The sequence below is a fragment of the Sciurus carolinensis genome, chromosome 7 (assembly GCF_902686445.1).
Source record: "Sciurus carolinensis chromosome 7, mSciCar1.2, whole genome shotgun sequence".
Lineage (NCBI taxonomy): Eukaryota > Metazoa > Chordata > Mammalia > Rodentia > Sciuridae > Sciurus > Sciurus carolinensis.
Window position 1 is genome coordinate 112,813,651 of NC_062219.1, and position 23,761 is coordinate 112,837,411.

At 47.5% G+C, this 23,761-nt stretch overlaps 2 protein-coding genes across 7 annotated transcripts; one reads left to right on the forward strand and one right to left on the reverse strand.

Moving 5' to 3' along the window:
• Positions 1 to 2,380: 2,380 nt before the first annotated feature.
• Pex6 (peroxisomal biogenesis factor 6) lies at positions 2,381 to 18,481 on the forward strand. Of its 4 annotated transcripts, none has more exons than XM_047557388.1 (18): positions 2,381 to 3,348; positions 6,827 to 6,990; positions 7,434 to 7,517; positions 10,111 to 10,213; positions 10,294 to 10,427; positions 11,061 to 11,172; positions 11,995 to 12,203; positions 12,613 to 12,808; positions 12,991 to 13,067; positions 13,209 to 13,341; positions 13,423 to 13,628; positions 13,755 to 13,816; positions 14,013 to 14,121; positions 14,611 to 14,727; positions 14,848 to 14,925; positions 15,072 to 15,211; positions 15,403 to 15,578; positions 16,847 to 18,481. In XM_047557388.1, the coding sequence occupies exons 1-17, from the start codon at positions 2,467 to 2,469 to the stop codon at positions 15,537 to 15,539; spliced, it is 2,943 nt and encodes a 980-aa protein (XP_047413344.1). In that variant the 5' UTR covers positions 2,381 to 2,466; the 3' UTR covers positions 15,540 to 15,578; positions 16,847 to 18,481. The 4 variants fall into 4 exon arrangements, with proteins under 4 accessions (XP_047413344.1, XP_047413345.1, XP_047413346.1 ...); XM_047557389.1 differs by lacking the exon at positions 16,847 to 18,481 and adding an exon at positions 15,733 to 16,811; XM_047557391.1 differs by lacking the exon at positions 16,847 to 18,481 and having other exon boundaries at positions 2,382 to 2,838; positions 3,196 to 3,348; positions 15,403 to 16,808.
• Positions 14,349 to 19,157, reverse strand: Gnmt (glycine N-methyltransferase). Of its 3 annotated transcripts, none has more exons than XM_047557393.1 (6): positions 18,691 to 18,814; positions 17,713 to 17,814; positions 16,965 to 17,081; positions 16,617 to 16,759; positions 16,388 to 16,509; positions 14,349 to 16,302 (listed from the first exon to the last, which is right to left on the reverse strand). In XM_047557393.1, exons 1-6 carry the CDS (start codon positions 18,797 to 18,799, stop codon positions 16,131 to 16,133), a joined length of 765 nt encoding a protein of 254 aa, XP_047413349.1. In that variant the 5' UTR covers positions 18,800 to 18,814; the 3' UTR covers positions 14,349 to 16,130. The 3 variants fall into 3 exon arrangements, with proteins under 3 accessions (XP_047413349.1, XP_047413348.1, XP_047413350.1); XM_047557392.1 differs by lacking the exon at positions 18,691 to 18,814 and adding an exon at positions 18,919 to 19,156 and having other exon boundaries at positions 14,352 to 16,302; positions 17,713 to 17,906; XM_047557394.1 differs by lacking the exon at positions 18,691 to 18,814 and adding an exon at positions 18,919 to 19,157 and having other exon boundaries at positions 15,950 to 16,302; positions 17,713 to 17,840.
• Positions 19,158 to 23,761: the final 4,604 nt, after the last annotated feature.

Here is a 23,761-nt window from a genome sequence, read left to right on the forward strand (position 1 = left end):
CAATAAGTAAACCAAAAAAAGGGTTGGGAGGGCTGGGATGTAGTTTCATGATAGAGTAAAGCCCTTGGTTTGATCCTCAGTACCACACATACATACAAAAATAAAATAAAAATAAAATAAAATAATACCACCCTGAAGAAGGCTTGTCAAGAATAACCTATGGAGAATAAACCTCTGGAGCTAGAGGTTCAGTGGTAGTTGCTTGCTCAGCATGGAGGAGGCCCTGGTTTCCCCCAGAACTGCAAAATAAATAAATAAAACTTGCCCAGGGAGAGCAACATTTAAAGAGAGTGGCCATGGGGATGGAGAAGAGAGGTTTGGATCAGAAAATATGTAGACTCAACAGGATTTAGTGATTCACTGGATTGTGGGGAGACAGTATCAGAAAGGGAGGAGCTGAGGATAACTTCCAGAAGTGATCAAGGATGTAGGAGGAAAATGGTGTCATAATGGCAAAGAAAGTAAGAGAGGATTGGTCAGAGGAAGACTAAGTAAGATAAAGATTGAACAGCAATGACTTGATCCTGCAGTTAGGAGGTTACTGGAGATCTTTGCCCAGGAAGTTTTAGAGGAATAGAAATAAGTTTATAACGGGTTGAAGAGTGAACAAGAGTTAAAGAAGTGAAGACAATGAATGTAGCCTGGCTAGCTTATAGAAATAGTATTTGATGGGCTGGGGAGATAGCTCAGCTGGTAGAGTGCTTGCCTTGCAAGCACAAGGCCCTGAGTTCGATCCCCAGTACCGCAAAAAAAAAAAAAAAAAAGAAAAGAAATAGTATTTGACTTTAATAACTAATAATATTTCAAGGTAACACAGTTTCCATTGCATGTCAATCATTTGCTGGGGAAAAGCCTGGGTGAGAAGATGTTTATTAACAGATGAGCAGTTGTGTCTGTATGAGTGCTGATCTAGACAGGACACCAGATGTATTTGTCCATGCCCAAAGCCTCAAGGAGCACCATAGTCCTGAGACCTTGAGCTTGCCAGCTACTGTACATAACAGACATGTCTTCTATAGGCTCACCCCATTACCCAATCATTGATCCCTCTGGGAGGCAGGGAACAGAGTCACAGATAGTGGGATTAGGACTACCAAATGGGAACTTTTATCTCTGTGAATCCAGGTCCTAGCACCTTCTGGTATGCTGTTTTAAAATGTAGGAATTGTGGGTCATGGAGGCACATGTCCGTAATCCCAGTGACTCTGGAGGCTGAAGCAGGGGGATCACAAGTTCAAGGCCAGCCTGGGCAATTTAGCAAGACCCCCATCTGAAAATAAAAAATAAAAAGGGGATGTAGCTCAGTGGCAAATTGCTCCTGGATTCAAACCTGAAAGAAAAAAAAATAGGAATGGACAATTTCAAGTATTTGACTTTTAGGTTTTCAGAAATGTATACTTTTAGGTTTCAGAAATGAGAGACTACCTCAAGATGTCCAGCTATGAAGGAAAGGAGAAAGTTGGGCACTAGCTGAAAGAGAACACAAGGTTCAGAAAGAAGAGATTGCCACCATCCAAGCCACTGATTATAAATGAAAATACAGTAATGGATATTGGAAATGTGGCCTACCACTGTGCAAACGAGGACAAGGATGGACTCTAACAGCACAAATAGAGGGCAGGGTATTGGCTCAGTACTTGTGACAGAAGCCTCAAACCCCTCCCTTCTTCCTGTTCTGCTGCCTGCCCTCCTCCAGGATAGAAATAGCGAAGGGTCTCCAAAAATTGATCGGGGAGAGTAACTGGGTTTGAGGGAAGAAGGAAGCTGCTTTGTCTTCAAGTTGGGTGAGAATCAAGGACAGGACAATGAACAGGACAATAAGTGCTGGGATGTGGGTTTTGTGTAGGATGTGTTAGAACAGGTGTGGTAGCACCAAGCACTCCAGGGATAGATGAATCACATATAGTAATCCAGCCAGCAGCCACTGCATACCCATAAGCCTGTCTGAGACAGTTTTATAATCCTACCACTCCCTCCAACAACGTTCTCTACAACCCTCAAACTTCGATGATGCCTACAGCTGCATAGGGCAAAGTGTAAGAGTTCCGCAAAGGAGTGGATCCCTTCCGAAACATTCCATCTACAACTTCCAGCACTGGTCCGAGTCAGTCGCAGGCCGCTCATCGATCAGTTAAAAAACTTTAGAATATGCTAAGCGGTACAGTAGTTGAGAGGACGTTACTCCCCTCGGAGGCAAAGGCAAACCCTTGTAAACACTGGTTCAAAGGGCGCAAGCGTTCTGGCTACCCCACGGCCGTGATTATGGTTACTGCAAACGAGGGACCGTCCTGATTTTCCAAGGCACAGTGCAACCTTTCGGAGCATGCTCCGGGCATCTGACGCCCCACCCATTTTCCTCACGCAGCCTCGGACCCAAGCGGAAGCAGCACTCCGGTCGCCGAGTCTTCCGGTTCGCTGGCTCCGGAAGCCGCACTACTTCGTTCTCCTGGTTGGTCTCTAATCACCATGGCGCTGGCCGTCTTGCGCGTGCTGGAACCCTTCCCGACCGAGACATCCCCTTTGGTAGTGCTGCTGCCGCCCGGAGGTCCATGGCCTGCGGCGGGACTAGGCCTGGTTCTGGCCCTGCGGCCTGCAGGAGAGAGTCCGGCAGGGCCAGCGCTGCTGGTGGCTGCCCTGGAACGACCAGGTGCTGAGACTGAGGAGCAGGGTCCTGGGCCCCCGCAGCTGCTGGTTAGCCGCGCACTGCTGCGGCTTCTAGCCCTGGGCCCCGGGGCGCAGGTGCGGGCGCGGCCCGTGCGACGGCCCCCGACACTGGGCTGGGCGCTGCTTGGCACCTCACCGGGGCCGGGGCTCGGACCGCGAGTCGGACCACTGCTGGTGAGGCGCGGAGAGACCCTGCCAGTGCCGGGGCCGCGGGTGCTGGAGACGCGGCCGGCGTTGCAAGGGCTCCTGGGCCCGGGGACGCGGCTGGCTGTAACTGAGCTCCGCGGGCGGGCCAGACTGTGCCCGGGGACTGGGGATAATAGCCGACCACCGCCCCCGCCGGTGGTGTCCACCTTCGCTGTCTCCGGCACAGTCAGGCAACTCCAAGGAGTTCTGGGAGGGACCGGAGATTCACTGGGTGTGAGCCGGAGCTGTCTCCGTGGTCTCGGCCTCTTCCAGGGCGAATGGGTGTGGGTAATCCGGGCCGGAGAGTTGTCCAATACTTCTCAGCCGCACTTGGCTACGGTGCAGGTCCTGCAGCCTCGCTGGGACCTTTCTCAGAGACTGGGACCCGTCTCTGGGCGGCTGGGAGACCCGCTAGCTGACCGAATGGCCCTCGTGCCTGCCACTCTGGCTTTTAATCTCGGCTGTGACCCCATGGACGTGGGAGAGCTCAGAATTCAGGTGAGGAATGCTCCCTCTTCCTTATGCCTTTATTTCTTAACTCAAGACTAGAGCTGTAGAATTGACGTCCTCGTCCTTTACCATCTTGAACTTTTTAATGTCTCTTAGCCTTGTTTATCCATTCTCTTCAGGCAAAATATCCTAGGCCTCCATAGCGTAGTGGTTCATGGAAAGGGTTTTCAACACGACGACTGGGGTTCTGTTTGGAAACGCGGGGAAAAGTCTCGGTGCTGTATAGGTACTAGGAATGGACACCCAGAAGGACGTTCAACCCCCAGAGCAGCAGCTATTGATAATATATCTGTGGAGAATGTCACACAGAAAATGAAATAAAACCCAGGGATCCAATCAGATGCAGATAATGTGGATACAGAATAACGTGCAAGAAAACCAAAAAAGTGGTAGGTTTTCTTTTTTTTTCTTTTCTTTTTTTTTTTTTTTTTGCAGTGCTGGGGATCGAACTCAGGGCCTTGTGCTTGAGAGGCGAGCACTCTACCGACTGAGCTATCTCCCCAGCCCAAGAGTGGTAGTTTTTGATGCGCAAAGAAATATGGGAATTCAAAGAAGTGTCTTCCTTTGTACTTGGATTTGACCCTTTAATGTTTCTCATTATTGTATAGCTTTTCATTTAGCACACTTTTATTTTTTTAAAAAAATTGTAAATGTAGATGGACAGCATGCCTTTATTTTATTTATTTTTTTTAATGTGGTGCTAAGAATTGAACCCAGTACCTAGGCAAGCACTCTGCCACTGAGCCACAACCCCAGCCTAGCACACTTATATGAATACAGCTATATACATATTATTTCATTTTCCAAACCAAATTGTATTTAGATATCAATAATTTGTATAAAGATTTTTTGTTTAATTAAATGATAATTTTATTGTATTATGTGATCTGACACAAAATGAAGGTTAAAATTGCTTCCCCAAATCACACTTTTAATCAAAGGCTTGTTAGAAATGCAGGTTTCTAGAGTCCTGTAAAATTCTAATTTAAAAAGTTCCTTGGAAACCACACACACACACAAAAGGAATTTTCAGCTGTTCAGGTGAAAAATGAAGTTCACAATCATACTATCAGGTGTATATATTCTCAATCTAATCAGCTGCTTATTGGATTGCTGCAATGTATTCAGTATTGTACTGGATGGTGTTTTAGTGCTTTTGCTTATGCTTATCCTTGACTTCAAATTCTTTTCTATTTTAGCTTTATCTGTTAAAATCCTGCCATCCCTATATCTTTTAGACCTACCTAACAATGCCACCTTCTTCATAAAGACTCATAATCTCACTACCACAAATTTAACATTGTTTCTTTCTCTGATAGTATTTTGTACATTTATATATATATATATATATATATATATATATATATATATTAGTTATAGATGTACACAATACCTTTTAATTTTTAATTTTTATGTGGTGCTGAGGATCAAACCCAGTGCCTCACACTTGCTGGGACCTCTACCACTGAGCTACAACCGCAGTCCCAATTTTGTACCTTTTTTAAGGGCATTTATCTTATTCTACCTTGGAAATTACATAATCTATTATATATTATTATATATTATTGTAAATTCCTTGAAGGAAAGGGCTCTTTTTTTATCTTCGGTGCCTAGTGTTTGATTTAATTAAATCATTTATTTTGGTACCAGGGATTGAACCCAGAGGCACTACAACTGAGCTACATCCTCAGACCTTTTATTTTTAAGTTGCTTAGAGCCTCACTAAATTGCTGAGGCTAGTTTTAAACTTGCAATCCTCCTGCCTCAGCCTCCCAAATCACGGGGATCACAATCATGCTCTACTGCTCCTAGTCTGGTCAATTTTAATATATAATTAAATACATCTAAAAGAAAATTATAAAGTTTTTGGCTTCTGCCTTTATTTCAAGAAAGTTGTACTTAGAAAAATAATCTAATGTTTTTTAAAAAATTTTTTTAGCTGTAGATGGACACCATATCTTTATTTCATTTATTTATTTATGTGATGCTGAGGTTCAAACTCAGTTCCTCACACGTGCCAGGCAAGTACTGTACCACTGAGCTACAACTCCACTCCAGTCTAATTTTTTATTTTTGTATTTAGAAATATATTGGTAACAGGAATGTTTTCATAATTTTCAGAGATTATGAATTTTTCATGAATACTTTTGTATTGCTGCTTGCAAATATGTATTTCCAAACCTGAAATATAAGTGTGAACAGTGTATACCAGTTTAAAGCTTTCACTTCATTTGTGTTTTTTAATTAAGGATTTAGATGTTCCCCCAATTACAAACTCATTTTAAATATTGGGGGAAAAAGGAGTGTAGCTTTTCCCCCACATCCTCACTAGCACTTATTATTATTTGTGTTCTTTTTTTTTTTTTTTTTTTTTTTTTTTACTAGTCGTTGATGAACCTTTATTCATTTATTTATTTGTACGTGGTGCTGAGAATCGAACCCAGTGCCTAACACATGCTAGGCAAGCGCTGTACCACTGAACCACAACCCCAGCCCCTATTTGTGATAATTGCCATTCTGACTGGAGTGAGACGAAATCTTAGTGTAGTTTTGATTTGCATTTTCCTGATTGCTAGAGATGTTGTACATCAGTCTAATGTTTAATTAAGCATCTGCACATATGTTTTAAGCTGGTGCTGTCCAATATGAAAGCCACTAGCCACTTTGTGGTTCTTTAAACTTAAAACTAAATGAAGTGAAAAATTCAGTTCTTCATTTGCTTTAGCCATATTTCAGGTGCTCAGTTGCCACATGGAGATTTCAAGTATTTCCATCATTGTAGAAAGTTCTGTTGGGCAATGCTAGAGTGGCCAATTAATACTATGGGATGGGCTGAGGGTATGTGGCTCAGTGGTAGGGCATTTGCCCAGCATGTGTGAGGCCCTGGATTCAATCCTTAGCATTGCAAAAATACAAAAACAAAAACTATGAGATGTTAGGGCAAGAAGATGCACATGAATGGGAGATGTGGATTGCCTTTTCAATGGAGGAAAATCTACTAGAGTATTCACAGTGGAGCTCATTCCTCTGAACCAATTCTTTCAGCTTCATTAAGATCATGTCTTTTTTCCCACAGCCTGAATTCCAAGCATCCTCCCTAATGTCCACTTAATCCCACTGGCTGCCTAGTATTATTCAAAGGACTTGTGGGAATAATTGTCTTTGCCATTTCACTGGATGTGGGCCAAGTTAAAGGTATCACAGAAAGATTGTCTTTGCTGGGGAACTTTTTGGATGCAGAGTCAGGAAAAAAAGGTAATATTGCTTCCTGGTGCTGATTAGAGAATAGGCTTCTATCTTCTAGGGAAGATATAGGTGTTCATTTCTGTGACCTCAGGCCCACCTTCTACAAGCTCTGTGGTTATGGAAAGGATAGAGGATGGAAGTAGATACTGGCTGCTAAGAGGCAGGACAGAGCCTGACTCTTTGGGAGAAGGTTATAAAGTGGTGATTATTTCTCTAATAGAGGTACTTGGAAGGCTCTATCACCCGTGAAGACAAAGGAAGCTGCTCATTGCTGCCTGGGCCTCCATTTGCAAGAGAGTTATACATCGAAATTGTGTCCTCTCCCCACTACTGCTCTAATGGAAGTTATGACCATGTTCTTTACCAGCACTTTCAGACACCCAGGTTAGCTGCCTACCCCTTTAAGGAAGATAGCATCTCACCCTCATCACTTTCCTCCTCTACCCATCCAGGTAACCCCTCTGGTTAAAAGAAGCCATATTTTAGGCATATTGTATTCTCATTGTGTCAGGCAGACAATAGAAGAGAAATCTATGAGGTGAATTTGGACATTGCAGTCTGAGAAAGAAACCTGTTTGATCAAAGAGCACTCCAAAAGAACAAGCAGCCTGCTGTGTTCTGACTGCTCTCTGATCCCCCTTTCTAGTCTCACCTCCATTTTCCCAGCTCAGTCTAGGTCTGCTTGTTCTCTGGTAAATTTGGTAATCTCTGGTGAGCAATGGAACCCTAAGAAGTAGTTTGTATGTTGCAGGTGGGCATGGGGAGATGTGGCGTGCACATTCTCATGACTCCATTGTTAGCTGACCAAGGCCACGACTGTGTTTCAGGGTGGTACAGGAAGGGGATGTTCTGTGTGTGCCAACATTCGGGCAAGTCGAGATCCTGGAAGGAAGTCCAGAGAAGCTGCCCAGGTATGCAGCTGCTGCCTCCTATTTTATAGTTGGGATTTGTAACTTAGATGCAATTCTATAATCCCTCTCCACAAATCGTATGTAAGAATTTGTGCCTAAGAATATTTTGTTGTGTACATTTTTCTGTAGAGGAAAAAAATTGTTTGGGTTCCCGAACAGGTGTATGAGTACAGAAAGGTTAAGAACCACAGCCTAGAGCTGGTGGAGCACTTGCTCAGGCAAGGCCCTGAGTTCAGTTCACAATACTGGGGGAAAAAAAGTTTAATGGCCTTGACCAAGGTGGGATTCCTTCCTTTTCCTTTTTAACAGTATTGTTTGGGCCAGGACTCAAGTCATATTGCTCATATTTCTTTTTCTTCTTTCTTTTCTTTTTTTTTTTTTTGCGGTGCTGGGGATTGAACCCAGGGCCTTGTGCTTGTGAGGCAGGCACTCTACAACTGAGCCATATCCCCAGAGCTCCTTTTTTTTTTTTTTTTTTTTTTTTTTAGGGGGGGCAGGGAAGGGTTACCTGGATAGTTCTATTGAACTCAGGGACACTCAACCACTAAGCCACATCCCCAGCCCTATTTTGTATTTTATTTAGAGACAGGGTCTAACCGAGTTGCTTAGCACCTCACCATTGCCGAGGCTGGCTTTGAACTCATGATTCTCCTGTCTCCTGAGCTGCTGGGATTACAGACATGCGCCACCAGGCTATTTTGCTCATTTTTCAACATAAGGATGCATAGACATTGATTTTTGCCCTAACCCATCGAGTGTGCACATGCTACTTCACAATCTTATCTCTGAAAACAGGAGAGAGAAGGATTGCTGCTGAGCTAAAGAGGCCTACTCTCGGAGAATGAAAGGTTGAACATAATTTAGCCAAGAGCCCAAGTTAAGCATCCAGTTTTTCTGTTCCTCCTATTGATTCTGACCACAGAAGTCCCATGTAAAAATGGGGAGGTAAAAAAATTGAGAGGGGGCAGTGGTGTAGCTCAGTGAAGGAGTACATGTTTAGCATGCACAAGGCTCTAGGTTCAATTCCCAGCACCAAACAAAAGACTGCTTCTGCCTTAGGTGAAGGGAGGAGGAGGTTAGCTCTGTACCCCGGGTAGGCAGTCCCTCTATTCTGGACCCATTTTCTGTAGAGATTTACTAGAAGAAAAACACAATTGATAGGTATACTAACCCAACTCTGAGAGCCATCACATGGAAGGTCTCTGGCCCAGCCAGCCTGTCCTCTGTCCAGAGTGACACCTTGTCTGGAGTACCTGGTTCATCTTTGGTCAATATCTAAGCTTGGTTCTGACTGGTGTTCAGTGCCCTCAGTCTCAGGATGGTGGTGCCCAGATGAAGGACCTGGAAATGCCCTGTGTAACTTCATTTAGGCTCCATGGCACCACTTTGGAGTTTTCCCGGATTAAATCCACAGTTGGAGTGGGGTCTGGCAGGAAATGCCAACTGGCATTTAGTCCCTTTCCACCTGTATCTCTCCTCTTAAATATAGCAAATGCCTATAAGCTCGCTTTCTACAGGAAAACTACAGAATGCCCACCTTTTGTACTTTTAAAGGAAAACAGGCACTGAAACTTTCTATGATAGACCAGCAAGCCATATCTGTTCCTGAACTTTTGGCTTCCTCCTAGAAGTTGAGTGTGGAATTCTTGCCCCTGAGCAGGCACTAAGGAAAGCAGGATTATGGAAAGTGGCCTAAGGACAAATAGAGATGAGCACTTTAGGCCATGCTGGGCTTTTCAGGGGAACCCCCGAGAAGGCCTGGGCCTCCTGCCTGGCAAGGGATTCCACTGTTGGAATTTAACTAGTTACAGTAAGATAATTTTTGTACTGGGGATGCTTAGTGGTAGAGCTCTTTCCTAGCATGCTGGAAGGCCTGCGTTCTATCCCCAGCATGTAGTTTTCCTTATGTTCTGGTTTTTACCACAAATGCTGCCAACCATAATACTTATGAGAATTTTGTATATGAACCTGCACTGCTACTCCCTTCTACCATGAGGTACTCCAACCCCTTTGCTTCCAAGCTTGGCATCCATGGAATAGTGTGAGAAAGAAATTTGCACTCTGATTGGACCTTCAAGAAGCCCAGGTTAGCCTGGTGCAGTGGCTTATGCCTATAATCCCATTGGCTCAGGAGGTTGAGACAGGAGGATAGGAGGATTTCAAGTTCAAAGCCAGCCTCAGCAACTTGGTGAGTCCCTAAGCAACTCAGCAAGACGCTGTATCTAAAGAAAACATAAAAAGGGACTGGGAATGTAGCTCAGTAGTTAAGTGCCATTGGATTCAATCTCCAGTACCAAAAAAAGAAAAGAAGTCCAGGTTATAGTCTGGCTCTTGTCATTTCCTTACTGTGCAGTGATTAAAAAAAAGTAATCTGGGCCAGGCACTGTGGCACACGCCTGTAATCTCAGCAACTTGGGAGGCTGAGGCAGGAGAACCACAAGTTCTTCCTTTCCCCCTACTCCCTGCTTCATCTCAGGGCACTTATCTATGTTGCTCTTAAGTTTGTCCTCTATGATTAAGAAAGCTGCCTATCCTTGGATAAAGGAGTACATGGGCTCTGGGTCTTGGGGTTCATTGGACCTTTTTCCTACAGGTGGCGGGAAATGTTTTTTAAAGTGAAGAAAACAGTTGGGGATGCTCCGAATGAACCAACTAGTGCCTACTTGGCAGACACCACTCATACCTCCTTATATATGGTGAGGCCTAGGGGTAGGAGTAGACCTGGTAGAGGTAGAAGGGATGTTTAGAACCTAACCCTTCCTCCTGTCTTTCACAGGTGGGTTCTACTTTGAGCCCTGTCCCAATGCTTTCTTCAGGAGAATCCACTCTCTGGAGCAGCTTGTCTCCTCCCGGTCTGGAGGCCTTGGTGACTGACCTTTGCACTGCCCTAAAGCCACGCCTTCAGCCAGGGTGAGTGAGGTCACAGCCACAGGATGTGAGAAAAACCCACTTAGAACATTCCTGCAGGGGCAGCAGCCAGACAGACAACTTCTAATGCTCTGACTAGAGTGGAAGTCTTCAATCCAGTATACCCAGTCCAGGCCACCAGCCTTCTCCCCTTCTATAAGCAGATGCCCAGTGTCCTTCCCTAAAATAATCTCCATTTTCCAAGGTCTTCTGTGCAGGAAGAATCTCCAGCCGGGGCAGTTGTCTCTGAGGCTGCCCTTCTTCTTGGGGAGCCCAGTGGTCATCCTGGTCTTCACCACCCTGGCCCTGAGGGACACAGCTCCTTTACAAGTGGCTTGAGTACAGACCCAGATCCCTTTCTGGTGCTTCTCAGACCAGACATAAAGTCAGGCTTTATTGAAGTCACAGCTGACCAAAGGGAATTAGTCAGTGCTACTAGATAAGTTCCATGCCCCTGCCAGAACACCACAGACGGTGTGGGAGATACCGCCTCACCACGGGGATGGAGATGGAGGTAGGGGCTTAAGAAGAGACAAACAGGGTGTCTGCTTCTGAGATCCAAGGATCCCTGTGTTACTGGGGCTTCTAACATTTGGACAGAATGTAAGGAAATGAGTGTCTTCTCTGGTTGTGTAGGGGATCCCTGCTGACAGGAACTGGCTGTGTCCTTCTACGGGGCCCCCCGGGCAGTGGGAAGACCACAGCAGTTGCCGCTGCCTGCAGTCGCCTTGGGCTTCACTTTCTGAAGGTAAACCCCAACTTCTTCCCCACCACAGCCCAGATTCTGTCTCCCTCTTCCTCTCTTCTTCTTCTGTTGACCAATGGCTCTAACACCTTTGCCTAGTGGCCACAGCATATTCCCACAGTATTCATCTGCTGAGAGTCCTTTAAAGAAGGAAGTGTTTAGGCTGGGGTTGTGACTTAGTGGTAGAGCACTTGCCTAGCATGTGTGAAACACTGAGTTCGATCCTCAGAACCACATAAAAATGAATAAATAAAGGTATTGAGTCCATCTACAACTAAAGAAATATTAAAGAAAAAAAAAGTGTTTTCAAGATAATAGTGAACAGTACAAGGAATGGCTTGGGTTAAGAAATAGAATTTGAATTAGGGATGTAGTACAATGATAGAGTGCTTTTCCAGTATGCCCGAGATCATGGGTTCAACCTTTAACTCCCTAAAAGGGAGAAAAAGCAAGATTTTAATCTAGTATAGCAATACAAAGAAACGTTTGCCATGCTGGGTTGGGTGTCACACAGCTGTAATCCTAGCTGTTTGGGAGGCTGAGGCAGTAGGATCACAAGTTCTAAAGCCAGACTCAACAACTTAGCAAGACCCTGTTTCCAAATAAAAAGGGCTGGGAATGTAGCTCAGTGGTAGAGTACCCCTGGGTTCAATGCCTAGTACCAAAATGGGAGAAAAAAGAGAAGTAGTAGAATTTGGACTCTATTTTGCCATCCCTGCCCTCCCAAGTAAAGATGGCCTGTGTTTTCTGGTTCCTCCTTTCCCCACCTCCCTGTCCTGGTCACAGCTGCCCCTTGCTCACAGACCCTTTGATACCCCTTCCTAGGTGCCCTGCTCCAGCCTCTGTGCAGACAGCAGTGGGGCTGTGGAGGCAAAACTTCAAGCCACCTTCTCCCGGGCACGCCGCTGCCGGCCTGTGGTACTGTTGCTCACAGCAGTGGATCTTCTGGGCCGGGACCGCGATGGGCTGGGTGAGGATGCACGTGTGGTGGCCACATTGCGTCACCTCCTCCTCAATGAGGACCCCCCAAGCAGGTATTTATGCATAGCAGGGCCTCTTGTAGAGCTGAGGTCCCTTCCTTGATTTTCTTTAGTCTTTCAGTCTTTTCCTCATATTCCTGTGACTTCTCAGCCCATTTGGCTACCCTGAGCTGAGGGTCTTTGGGGTGTTGAGGGGAAGATGTGGTTTAGTATTGGAGGAGGACACTAGGCTAAAACAAAAACATAGCCTTTGCCCTCTGTAAGCTCCCCATGTGAGGGAGAAACATCCTCCTCAGGCTGTTCCGTGGACCCCCATCCAGGAACTTCTGGGTGGTACCCATCTCCATACCCCATCCCAGCACCTACCCTATTTCCCCTGGACTTCTGCACTAGTCTTAGGACAAGGCAGTACCCAGGACCTGCCAGGCACATTGTCACCCTCAGTGCCCACTCCCATCTGCAGCCGCCCTCCCCTGATGGTTGTAGCCACCACAAGCCGGGTCCAGGACCTGCCTGCTGATGTGCAGACAGCATTTCCTCATGAGCTAGAGGTGCCTGTGCTCTCAGAGGGGCAACGGCTCAGCATCCTGCAGGCGCTCACCACTCACCTGCCCTTGGGCCAAGAGGTGAACCTGGCCCAGCTAGCTCGGCGGTGTGCAGTGAGTATCAACATAGATTACATGGGGGAGGTAACAGGAGCTTTGTCACGGGAACTGGGCCTCGCAGCTGCCCTGTGCCTAAGGGTAGGAACACCAAGGCCTTGGCCCCAGGTGGGGGACCAGCCCCGCAAGGGTTCCTGCCTACTTGCCCTGCTCATGTGTCCTTCCCTGTGATTTCTCAGGGTTTTGTGGTAGGAGATCTCTATGCCCTTCTGACCCACAGCAGCCGAGCAGCCTGCACCAGGATCAAGAATTCAGGGTAAGGAGAGGAGCACAGAGGGAGAAGACAGGAAGAGAAAATTTGTGGGGAGGGGCTGGTGAGAAAAGAAGGGCATGGGAACTGACAGGGATGAAGCCTTAAGTGAGGCCCTTCAGAGGCCTCCCGTGTGTCTCTTTGCAGTGTGTCAGGTAGCTTGAGCGAGGAAGATGAAGGGGAACTGTGTGCTGCTGGCTTCCCCCTTCTGGCTGAGGACTTTGGGCAGGCACTGGAGCAACTGCAGACAGCTCACTCCCAGGCTGTGGGAGCACCCAAGGTGGAGACTCCAGCTCCTCAGAGGTGGGGCACATGCTTCCTCCACCTGCACATCCCCAACCACCCGCTTTATCTCTCTTAGATTCCCTCAGTGTCCTGGCATGATGTAGGCGGGCTGCAGGAGGTGAAGAAGGAGATTCTGGAGACCATCCAGCTCCCTCTGGAGCACCCTGAGCTCCTGAGCCTGGGCCTGAGACGCTCAGGCCTCCTGCTGCACGGGCCCCCTGGCACAGGCAAGACCCTCCTAGCCAAGGCAGTAGCCACTGAGTGCAGCCTTACCTTCCTCAGGTGGGCAAGGGGCCTGGAAGGGATGGCAGGAGGGTGAGGTGCTGCAGTGGGATAGGAAGCTGGAGAGGATACCTAAGAGGTCAACAGCACATGACCTGTTTTGCCTTCTCACATCCTCTGGTTCAGCGTGAAGGGGCCAGAACTCATCAACATGTATGTGGGCCAAAGTGAGGAGAATGTACGAGAAGGTGAGCAAGAAGAGAGGCAGGGCTTCTGGTCCTTCCTAAATCCTTGTGGCTCTCGTGCCATCCCCCTCCTCAGACTAATCATTTCCTTTCCACAAATCGGGTTCCTTCAGGGCCAGTGCTGAATTATCAGACCCTAGTTCCCTCCCATCTTCCCTGATCAAGTCCTCCTGAGATCCACACCCCACTCCCTTCTCAGTGTTTTCCAGGGCCAGGGCTGCTGCTCCATGTATCATTTTCTTTGATGAACTGGATTCCTTGGCCCCAAGCCGGGGGCGAAGTGGAGACTCTGGAGGAGTGATGGACAGGTGGAGACCCAGAGTAGGAGGGATGTGAGATAGATTGTAGCAGTCTTCAGAGCCCCAAGACAGAAGTTCCTACCCTTTGATTTTTTTTTTTTTTTTTTCTTCTTTGTACACGGGATTTAACCCAGGGGTGCTTGACCACTGAACTACATTGCCAACCCTTTTTATTTTGAGATGGAGTCTTGCTAAGTTGATGAGACTGGTCTTGAACTTGTGATCCTCCTGCCTCAGACTCACAAGTTGCTGGAATTACAGGCATGTGCCACCGTGTCTGGCCTGCCTTTTCAGTTCTAAGATAATATGATGAGAGCTAAAAACAGCCATGGAATTGGGTTTGGAACATTGAAGAGAATGAGGGCTTGCATGGAAGGACACATAGGACAGAGCTGAGCAGAGGGCCCTGTTGAGGCAGCCTACAAGGAGAAGCACCACAGGCAAGGACAGAGTCTGATCTGGACCAAGGACTCTCTGCCTTTGCTTCCTCCTCTATAGGGTGGTGTCTCAGCTACTGGCTGAGCTGGATGGACTTCATAGCACTCGGGATGTGTTTGTGATTGGTGCCACCAACCGACCAGACCTCTTGGATCCTGCCCTTCTGCGGCCTGGCAGGTGGGCACACTTGAGAACCTTCACCAGGCCCATTGGGATTGTCCTTCCATCCAATTCTGTACTTCCTTCACCCCTGCTGGCTGACCTCCCTGACACTTTTACCTACCTGTCTCCCTAAAGATTTGACAAGCTGGTGTTCGTAGGGGCAAATGAGGATCGTGCCTCCCAGCTGCGTGTTCTAAATGCCATCACACGCAAGTACGTACTATTTGAGGAAGACTTCCAAAGGGCTTGGGCACTGGGACACTTGGGGGATACATGTAATGCACAAGATAAGCTGGTTAGCAGTGGCTTTCAAGGAAGGAAGTGGTGCCATTTGTAATGTTTCTGTTATACCCATACAGGTTCAAGCTAGAGCCCTCTGTGAGCCTGGTGAATGTGCTGGATTGCTGCCCTCCCCAACTGACAGGCGCAGACCTCTATTCTCTCTGCTCTGATGCCATGACAACTGCCCTCAAACGCAGGGTTCATGACCTGGAGGAAGGTGAGCCGTGTGCCAGCCCGAGAAGTCAACCAGAACGCTAGTGGAGACAAGTCATTCTAGATTTTAGAGAAGGGACATCTGGGGGACTTTGAGCAGGAACGTGCCTCCCACAGGGCTCTCTCTGCTGAGATATAGAGCACAGCCTCTGTTTCCTAGTGGGAAACTGCCTTACTTCCTCTGTCACCCCTTAGGGCTGGACTTGGCAAGCTCAGCACTGCTGCTTACCATGGAGGACCTGCTGCAGGCCGCCACCCGCCTGCAGCCCTCAGTCAGTGAGCAGGAGCTACTCCGGTACAAGCGCATCCAGCGCAAGTTTGCTGCCTGCTAGGAGCTGCCTGCAGTCTGGGACTGCCCACAATGGCAAAAGGTACCTAGGTGGCCCCTCAGAGAGACCTAAGACGAAAGGGTTCCTCCTCAGGCTGTGCTGACCCACCTGAAGGCTGCCTCCCCCAGGAGATACCCTGAGTGCGGTGTGACCTTACAAGCCCCAACATCTCCTGCCTCCATGCCCCTCCTGCCAGGCCAGCTCTAAGATGGGCCCATCTGCTGAGGAGGGCCAGGGCCTGTCAGTCTGGGGATTGGTCCTGAAGCCATGTATGTGGCAGAAAATAAAGTACATCCTGACCGCTGCTGGTGCTGTGAAAGGTTGGAGTGGGGAAAAGCAAGGTTGGGGTAGGAGTGAGCCCTGGGGAAGGGCAGGGCCGGCACTATGGGAGCATGTTCCTTCGGACAAACACACAGTGTGGGGAATTAAAAGGCAAAGATTATATTGTTTACTCTTTCCTTTATCTGAACCCACATCCCTGAACCTCAACTGCAGTGTCTGCACTAGGGTTGGGCTTCGTGTGAGGCCATGGATCCCTACCACCCCAGAGCCTAGCAGCGCCTAAGCAAGGGGCTGTGGGAGGCAAGGCCACCTTCATTCTGTCTTCTTGAGCACGTGGATGAAGTAGCAGGGAATGTAGGCCTGGCCTGGCTTGTAAGGCTTGAAGTCGCCCAGGATGCTATGTTGGCACTTGCCCCCGAAGGCTGCTTGGAGCAACTCCGTGAAGGACGCCAGACAGTGCGGGTAGTAAGAGAGCCGGAATTTACTGCAACAGGGCCCCCACCAACCATGAGGACCAGTGGCCTCAGCTTTCCCCACTGCTACCTCACCCCTGCCAGGCTAAGCAGTACCTGAAGCTAGGAGAACCATCCTGGCCAGCATCCGCCACCTGCACTGTGTAGTCCAGGGTCACCATGTGGGCTTTGTTATTCACTGTTAGCACTGATGTCGTGATGTCCTTGGTAGAATCACTCTGTAGGCAGTGGTCATAGGCTGCGTTAACCTCTAACCCACTATGGGGCCAGAAGACCCCAGGCTCACACCTTCCACTTGAGGTCTGCCCTTCCCTGGTGGACACACCTTATAGTAGATGTTCTTCCCTGGGGGTGCACAACCTGTGCTGAGGATGTGGTCATAGTTGCGATGATCAATGACTAGCAGGCCCCCTGACCGCACCATGCTCGCAATGTTCTTTAGTGCCTGCCGATGCTCACTCTGGTCACCTGGGCTCAACAAGGACAGAGAGGCTCCATCTGAATATGACCTCCAACACCATTCTCTCTCCTATTTCTCCCCTCCCCAAATGCCAGTACCAAGGAAGAGGGGCCAAAAAGCAAAGTCATCTTTATCGGGGAGCAGCCACCCAGGAAGAGTCTGGAAATGGGTAGAGCTCAAGGAAAGTGACATCCCCAAGGTCACACCTCTCACCTTTGCAGTCTGGCAAATGGGCAAAACTGTTTCCAAGACAGATGACTGCATCAAAGCCACCTCCTGCTGGTTGGGGCACATCTTTATCCAGCGTCATCCAGTTGGCTTCTTCAATGACTGGGGGCCAGGAAGGAGAAGAGGAATTATAGTGGCCTCATGGTACCAGTACCATCCACCTTCGCCAAGTGCAATCCCGCCTTAGTTTCTTCTTCAATACACACATACACACACAATCTCCATCCAGTTAGAGAGAATTGTGATGGACATTTGGATAGTGAGAAGGGAGGAGAGGGCCATTTGCGGGGAGAAGGACTCTCTGCTTATGGGTTTTTATCTGGGAGGAGGGACAGGATGCTATAAACAGTTAAAACTAGCCTTTCAGAACTGGGTGTGGTGGTGCACACCTCTAGTCCCATCTACTCAGGAGGCTGAGGCAAGGAGGACCAGCCCAGGCAACATAGATTCCATCTCTAAAAGGGTAGGGGTACTGGAAGTATAGTGTTTTGATAGAACTCATGCATAGCATGCCCAAGGCCCTGGGTTCAATCCCCAGCACCAAAAACAAACTAGCCCTTGACAACCAGTAGCTCATTCTGATGCTTAAGCCTCCCTTTCAGGAAAATGACAGTAATTGTTATCTCCTGAGGAAAACAAAACACCCAGACTACCCCATGCAAAGGAGCCCAGGGAGGAGAGAAGAGTGTTCCAGGAAGTGGTTGGTCAGGAAGGCCCGGCTAGACTTACATACCCCACTTGTCGAAGGCAGGCTCCTGCCGCCGGTTCCAGCGCTCTTTAAGTGCATACTTCAACATTTTGTCACTGGCATCCACACTCGTCACACTGAAACCCTCTTCCACCAGCATGATGGAGTCCACCCTGGGCAGGGCCAGGGATGAGAGGCCAAGAAAGGCAGTCAGGACAGCCTGGAATGCCAAGGAGGCCCTGCACAAGACACCTCCTTCTAAACTCTTGAGTTTCTTCCCCTGCTGCTTCTCCCAGACCCTCCCCACTGACCTCAAATGACCTCAGAAATCTGTACTGGGAATTGTACTCAGGGGTTCTCTACTACTGAGCTATATCCCCAGCCTTTTTTTATTTTTTGAGACAGGGTATTGCTAAGTTGACCCAGTTGGCCTCAGACTTGTGATCCTCCTGCCTCAGGCACTAAAATAGCTGGGATTTCAGAAACGTGCCACCAAATCTGGCATAAATCTGTTTCTTATCACTGGATGGTAACCTTTATTTCATAGCACTGTGTCAGAGCCAGGCACTCTACAAATGTGCGTTCACCCTTTGGGCAATCCTGTGAGGTAGATGGTATTCTCATTTGTGAGACTGGCACACTGTGGCTCCTGTAAAAAACTAGTTCACTAGAGGCAATATATGTAGCATGCTGGTTTGGAGCATAGACCAGATCCTAAACCCCCTCTGGGCCTGTATCTTCACTACTTGGGAAACTTTGTTACTTCTATGGGGCCTACTACTGGGGAGTAATAAATTGAGGATTATCATAATTACCTCATGGGGTTTTGTAAGGGTTTGAAAAACTGAAATATCAAAATCTGGCACTGCACTTGGCACGTGCAAATATTGAACAAATGTTAACTGTTAACACTGCCCAAGGCCATCACAGGAGAAACACTGCTGGAGCCAGGATCCGGCCTGGCCCCAAAGCCCAGTTCTTGCTCTGTGCCGTGAACCCTCACTGCTCTGCGTGAACCCTCACCTCTCTTGTCCTGAGTCTCCTCCACACCTTCTTGCCCCTTGGCCTGCTCGGTGCGCTTGAGGTGCCCATTCTGCCTGGGCAGGCAAGTATCCGCAGCCCTGGCATCCATCCTGCCCCTGCCCAAGTCCGACAGGACCACCCTGACGTGCCCAGTCTTGGTCCCGCGGTCCACCTGTCTGGGTGGAGCCAGTCCCTCGTACCCACTCCCCAGCCCCAGCTGGGGCTCACCCAGTGCCGCAGGCCACGTCGAGCACCCGCTGGCAGCCATGCTGGCGCAGCAGCCCGAGCAACCACGCCTTGTACTCGGCGGTGCGGCTGCGGGTGTCCCCGATGTAGAGCTGCCACACGCGCGCCGCCTCCCCGTCCGCATACTGGTCGGGTATCCCTTCGGCTGCCACCCCCAGAGAACGGGTTCGGTACACGCTGTCCACCATCCTTCGCCAAGCCTGGCTCGGCAGCCACCGGCTCCGCAGCCACCGGCTCCGCATTTATAGTTAGGCTGTGGTCGGCGGCCTCACCTGGCCAATGGCAGGTGAGCATGGGGACACGCCCCCTGCTGGGCTCTACGCCCCGCTGTCCCTACAGCCGGGAGGGTTCTACACCGCAATCCTGAACCCCGCCCTTCTTACCCTCTGTGCAATCCCACCATGAGGCGAAGCTCTGGGCTATATCCCTACCCCGGCGGGCGGGGTAGGGGATTGAGGCAGCCAGGAGAGGAAGAAGCAGTGCGATTACTCGCTCCACCACTACCTAAATCGGAACGGGTAGAAAACTTGAAAATTCACACAAAACTGAACATCCATAGGGCAGGACTGGGCGGTGCCCAGGGAGGGAAGAAATTAGCATATCTAAGGAAGGAATATCCCTCTGAAGGGGCTAGCAAGTCAGGGCAGGGAAGACGTTTGGAGTCTGGGATAATGCGGTCTGTCCATGAAAGTCCGCTGCCAAAGCCCCGTCCCTAAGATCATCCTCACCCACCTGGAAGAACGTGTACCTCTAACATCAGCTTTTATTTCCCCTGAGCCTCCTAAGGTCCTTCCTTCCAATTTCTGGCCTACTGAGCACTTTTCTAAAAATCATCTGCTAGCCAGGCGCAGCGTCAAATGCCTGTAATCCCAGTTATTTGGAAGGTTACAAGGCAAAAGGATCAAGGCCAGCCTGGGCAAGTTAGCCAGATACTGTCTCAAAATAAAACTTTAAGTTTTAAAGATTGCAGCTCAGTGGTAAAGCACTTGTCTAGCCTGCTGTGAAGCCCTGTGTTCAATCCCCCGTACCACCCCTCACCCCCGACCCCCGCCAAAAAATAAAGCTGTGTGTGATGGCACATGCGTTTGGTTCCATCTATTCAGGAGGCTGAGGCAGGAGGATCCCTTGAGCTCAGGAGTTCAAGGCCAGTTGAGCAACATAGTGAAATCCTGTCTCTCTCTCTCTCTCTCTCTCTCTCTCTCTCTCTCTCTCTCTCTCTCTCTCTCACACACACACACACACACACACACACACACAAATAAAAAAATTTTAAAAAATTTAAAAATTGCATTCTAAAGACCACCTGCTTTCCACAGGACAAAAGTCAGGACAGAAGTGGTAGTGCTTGGTGCCTTTGCTACTTATTATACTACTTATTGTCACTTTATAATTTGGTTATTTGGTTTGGTTAATCTACATTCCCATTTCCTCCCCAGAACAGGTTTCCCAGATTTCTCCCCAAGGGTAAGACCCCAGACTTAGGTAGATTCCAGGAAATGTTACTGAGTAAAACCCTTGTAAGAAGTGGAGAAAAATCAAATCCATCTGCATTGGTTGTTCCAGCTTCAGGAAAAGTGAGTTAGGGATGAGAAAAAAGGAGTCTCCCCTCCCTTATCTTTTTACTGTCAGAACTGCAGAACTGGAGGAACCCCCAAGATTGTGTAAGCATTCTTAACTTTCAAATTCTGGCATAGAAACAGTACCAAGTGGATCTGCCCAGGCCCAAACAAAGGAGCCTTGGGCTCTTACTCACCTTACAAAGTCTCTGAGAACAGGCATTGAAAGACATTGTATTGGGTAATTTCAAGTAAACCCACAGTCATTCTTTTATCAGAATATTCTAGGGAAAATACACTCCACCACCCCTTGACATTTTTTTCAAGTCTCATCCTAAAATAATTATCCTCCCCAGGCACCATGTTGTGTACCTGTAGTCCCAGCTACTTCTCAAGCTGAAGCTGGAGGACCATTTGAACCTAGGAGTTGAAGGCCAGCATGGATGACTATTGAGATGCTCATCTCAATAAAAAACATGTGATCCTAGTGGCTCAGGAGGGTAGCAAGTTCAAGGCCAGCCTCAGCAATTTAGCAAGGCCCTACGCAACTGAGACAATGTTTCAAAATAAAAAAGGGCTGGAGATGTGGCTCAGTGGTTAAGCACCCCTGGGTTCAATCCCTGGTACCGGAAAAGAAAAAAAGAAAAATGAGAGAAAGAAAAGACAAAGTTAAAAAAGAAGAAAAACGGAATTATCCTCTCTTGGTTGTGGGCAGCATCACAGCATAATATACAACCACCTTACTCTATGGGGTTGGCTGTGTGTTTGGGGTGCGGGGTGCAGTGCTGGGGAAGAAATCCAGGGCCTCTTATATGCTAGGCAAGCACTCTACCACTGATCTATGCCCACAGGTCAGAAGATACATTTTTAAAAAAATGTTTTTAGTTATCAATGGACCTTTATATGCGGTGCTAAGAACAGAACCCAGTGCCTCACACATGCTGGGGAAGCTCTATACAACTGAGCCACAACCCCAAGATACATACATTTTTTTTTTTTTTTTCCTGCAGTGCTGGGACTTGAACTGAGGGCTTTGATGCTTGCAAGGCAAGCATTCTACCAACTGAGCTGTCCCCATCCCCCAAGATGCATCCTTTATGTAAATTTTATATGTATTTTACACCCAAAGTCAAAAGGAAGGTAATTATTTGGCTCGAAATTGACAAGCTAAAAATTTTTTTTGGTGGGGGGCCGAAGATTGAACTCAGGAGCACTCAACCACTGAGTCACATACCCAACCCTATTTTGCATTTTTTTAATTTAGAGACAGCATCTCATTGAGTTGCTTAGCACCTGGCCATTGCTGAGGCTGGCTTTTAACTTGCAATCCTCTAGTCTCAGCCTCCCAAACTGCTGGAATTATAGGCATATGCCACTGCAACCAGTTTGACAAGCTAAATTTGACTATAAATTGACAACCTAAAACTTAAAAGAAAATTTGATTATAAGAAGTGAGATTTGGGGCTGGGATTGTAGCTCAGTGGGTAGAGCGCTTGCCTGGCATGTGTGAGGCCCTGGGTTCAATCCTCAGCACCAGAAAGAAAGGAAGGAAGGAAGGAAGAAAAAGAAAGGTCCATTAGTAACAACTAAAAAAAAAAGTGAAATTTTAAGGAAAAATCAACCTATTACTATTAATTTTATCATACTAGTTTTTAAAATGAATTTTAAATTATTTATCTACTGCAAGACGAGGAATTGAACATGGGGGTGCTCTACCACTGAGCTACACCCCCAGCCCATTTTACATTTTGAGATAGGGTCTCCCTAAATTGTCCAAGCAAGCCTCAAATTTGCCATTCTCCTGCTTCTGTCTACCAAGTTGCGGGGATTACAGGCTAGCATGTGCCACTGTGCCCCTGGTTTATGGAATTCTTTGATGGAAACTAGCTAAAACACACACACACACATACATATATGCATATATATATATATATTTTTTTTTTAAACCATATGTATATATGGTATTTAGAGGTCAAAGGCCTGGTGTGGTGGTGCTTACCCATAATCCCAGCAATTTGGGAGACTGAAGCAGGAGATCTACAAGTTTGAGACCAATCTCAGCAACCTAGTGAGACCCAGTCTCAAATAAAAACGGCTGGGTATGTGGCTCAGTGGTAAAGCACTCCTGGGTTAAATTCCCAGTAGCACCCCCTTCAAAATAAATAGAGGTGAAAAGCCACACTGATACTGATGAAGAAAAATTTTTTTCTCTTGGTACTGGGGATTAAATTTTGGGGTGTTTTATGGGCCATGGTAAAACAAACAAAATAAAGGTATTTTGTTCATCTATAACTAGAAATTTTTAATTTTTTTTTTTTTTTAAAGAAACAAATGCAAGCTGGGGTGTAACTCAATGGTGGAGCATTTGCTAGCTTGCATGAGGACCTGGGTTCAATTCCCTGCTCCTCAGAATAACTAAATAACCCCTTTCCTCATGGAAATTACAGCCTCCTTCAAACACTATAAAAATGAGTTAATCATAAAATAATAGCACTGTTATTTGCCACATAGTAATCACTCAAAACAATGGTGCCTATTACTGTTATTATTCCAGTGAAACTCCTTATTAGAACAAGCCAAACCCTCAGGGGATGTTGAAGAAGAGTTTCCTGTAGTTCTGTCCCCAGAATTAGTATACAGAATCCTTCCATAAACCAGGTGGGCATGGACCATGCATCCATCAAAGAAAATGGGCTTTCTTTCAATATCACACACACAAAAAAGGGCCAGACATGTTAGATGTAGTAGTACATGTTAGTAAACCCAGCCACGCTGGAGTTTGAAGCAGGAAAACTGCAAATTCGAATCCAGCCTGGGCAATTTAGCTAGCCCTGGCTCAACAAATAAAAAGGCCTAGAAGGGGAGGGAAAGGCCGGGTTTTGTAGCTTAGCGGTAGAGCACTTACCTAGCATGTGCAAAGCCTTGGGTTTAATCCCCACTACTGGGGCAGGGGTGGGTGGAGATGCTCTGACCGTTTCAGGACCCCTGAAACCTCCTTATCCAGTTCTGTGACTCTTATTAGTTTATTTCGTGGTGTTAGAGAATCTAACCTAAGGCAAGTACTCTACTCCTGAGCAATGCTCCTCACACCACCTGTGGTTCTTTAGTCATTTAACTGGAATTGGCCTTGTTTTGTCCATCAGTCTTTGTAGTTCTGGTTGATGGGGTCATTCTGTCAAGTGATCCTCTCTGGGGTCTGACAAGTCAAGTTTCTGAAGACGAAACCATGATCCAATGTGACTTTACTGGAGTCCTGCCTCCTCTTAGGA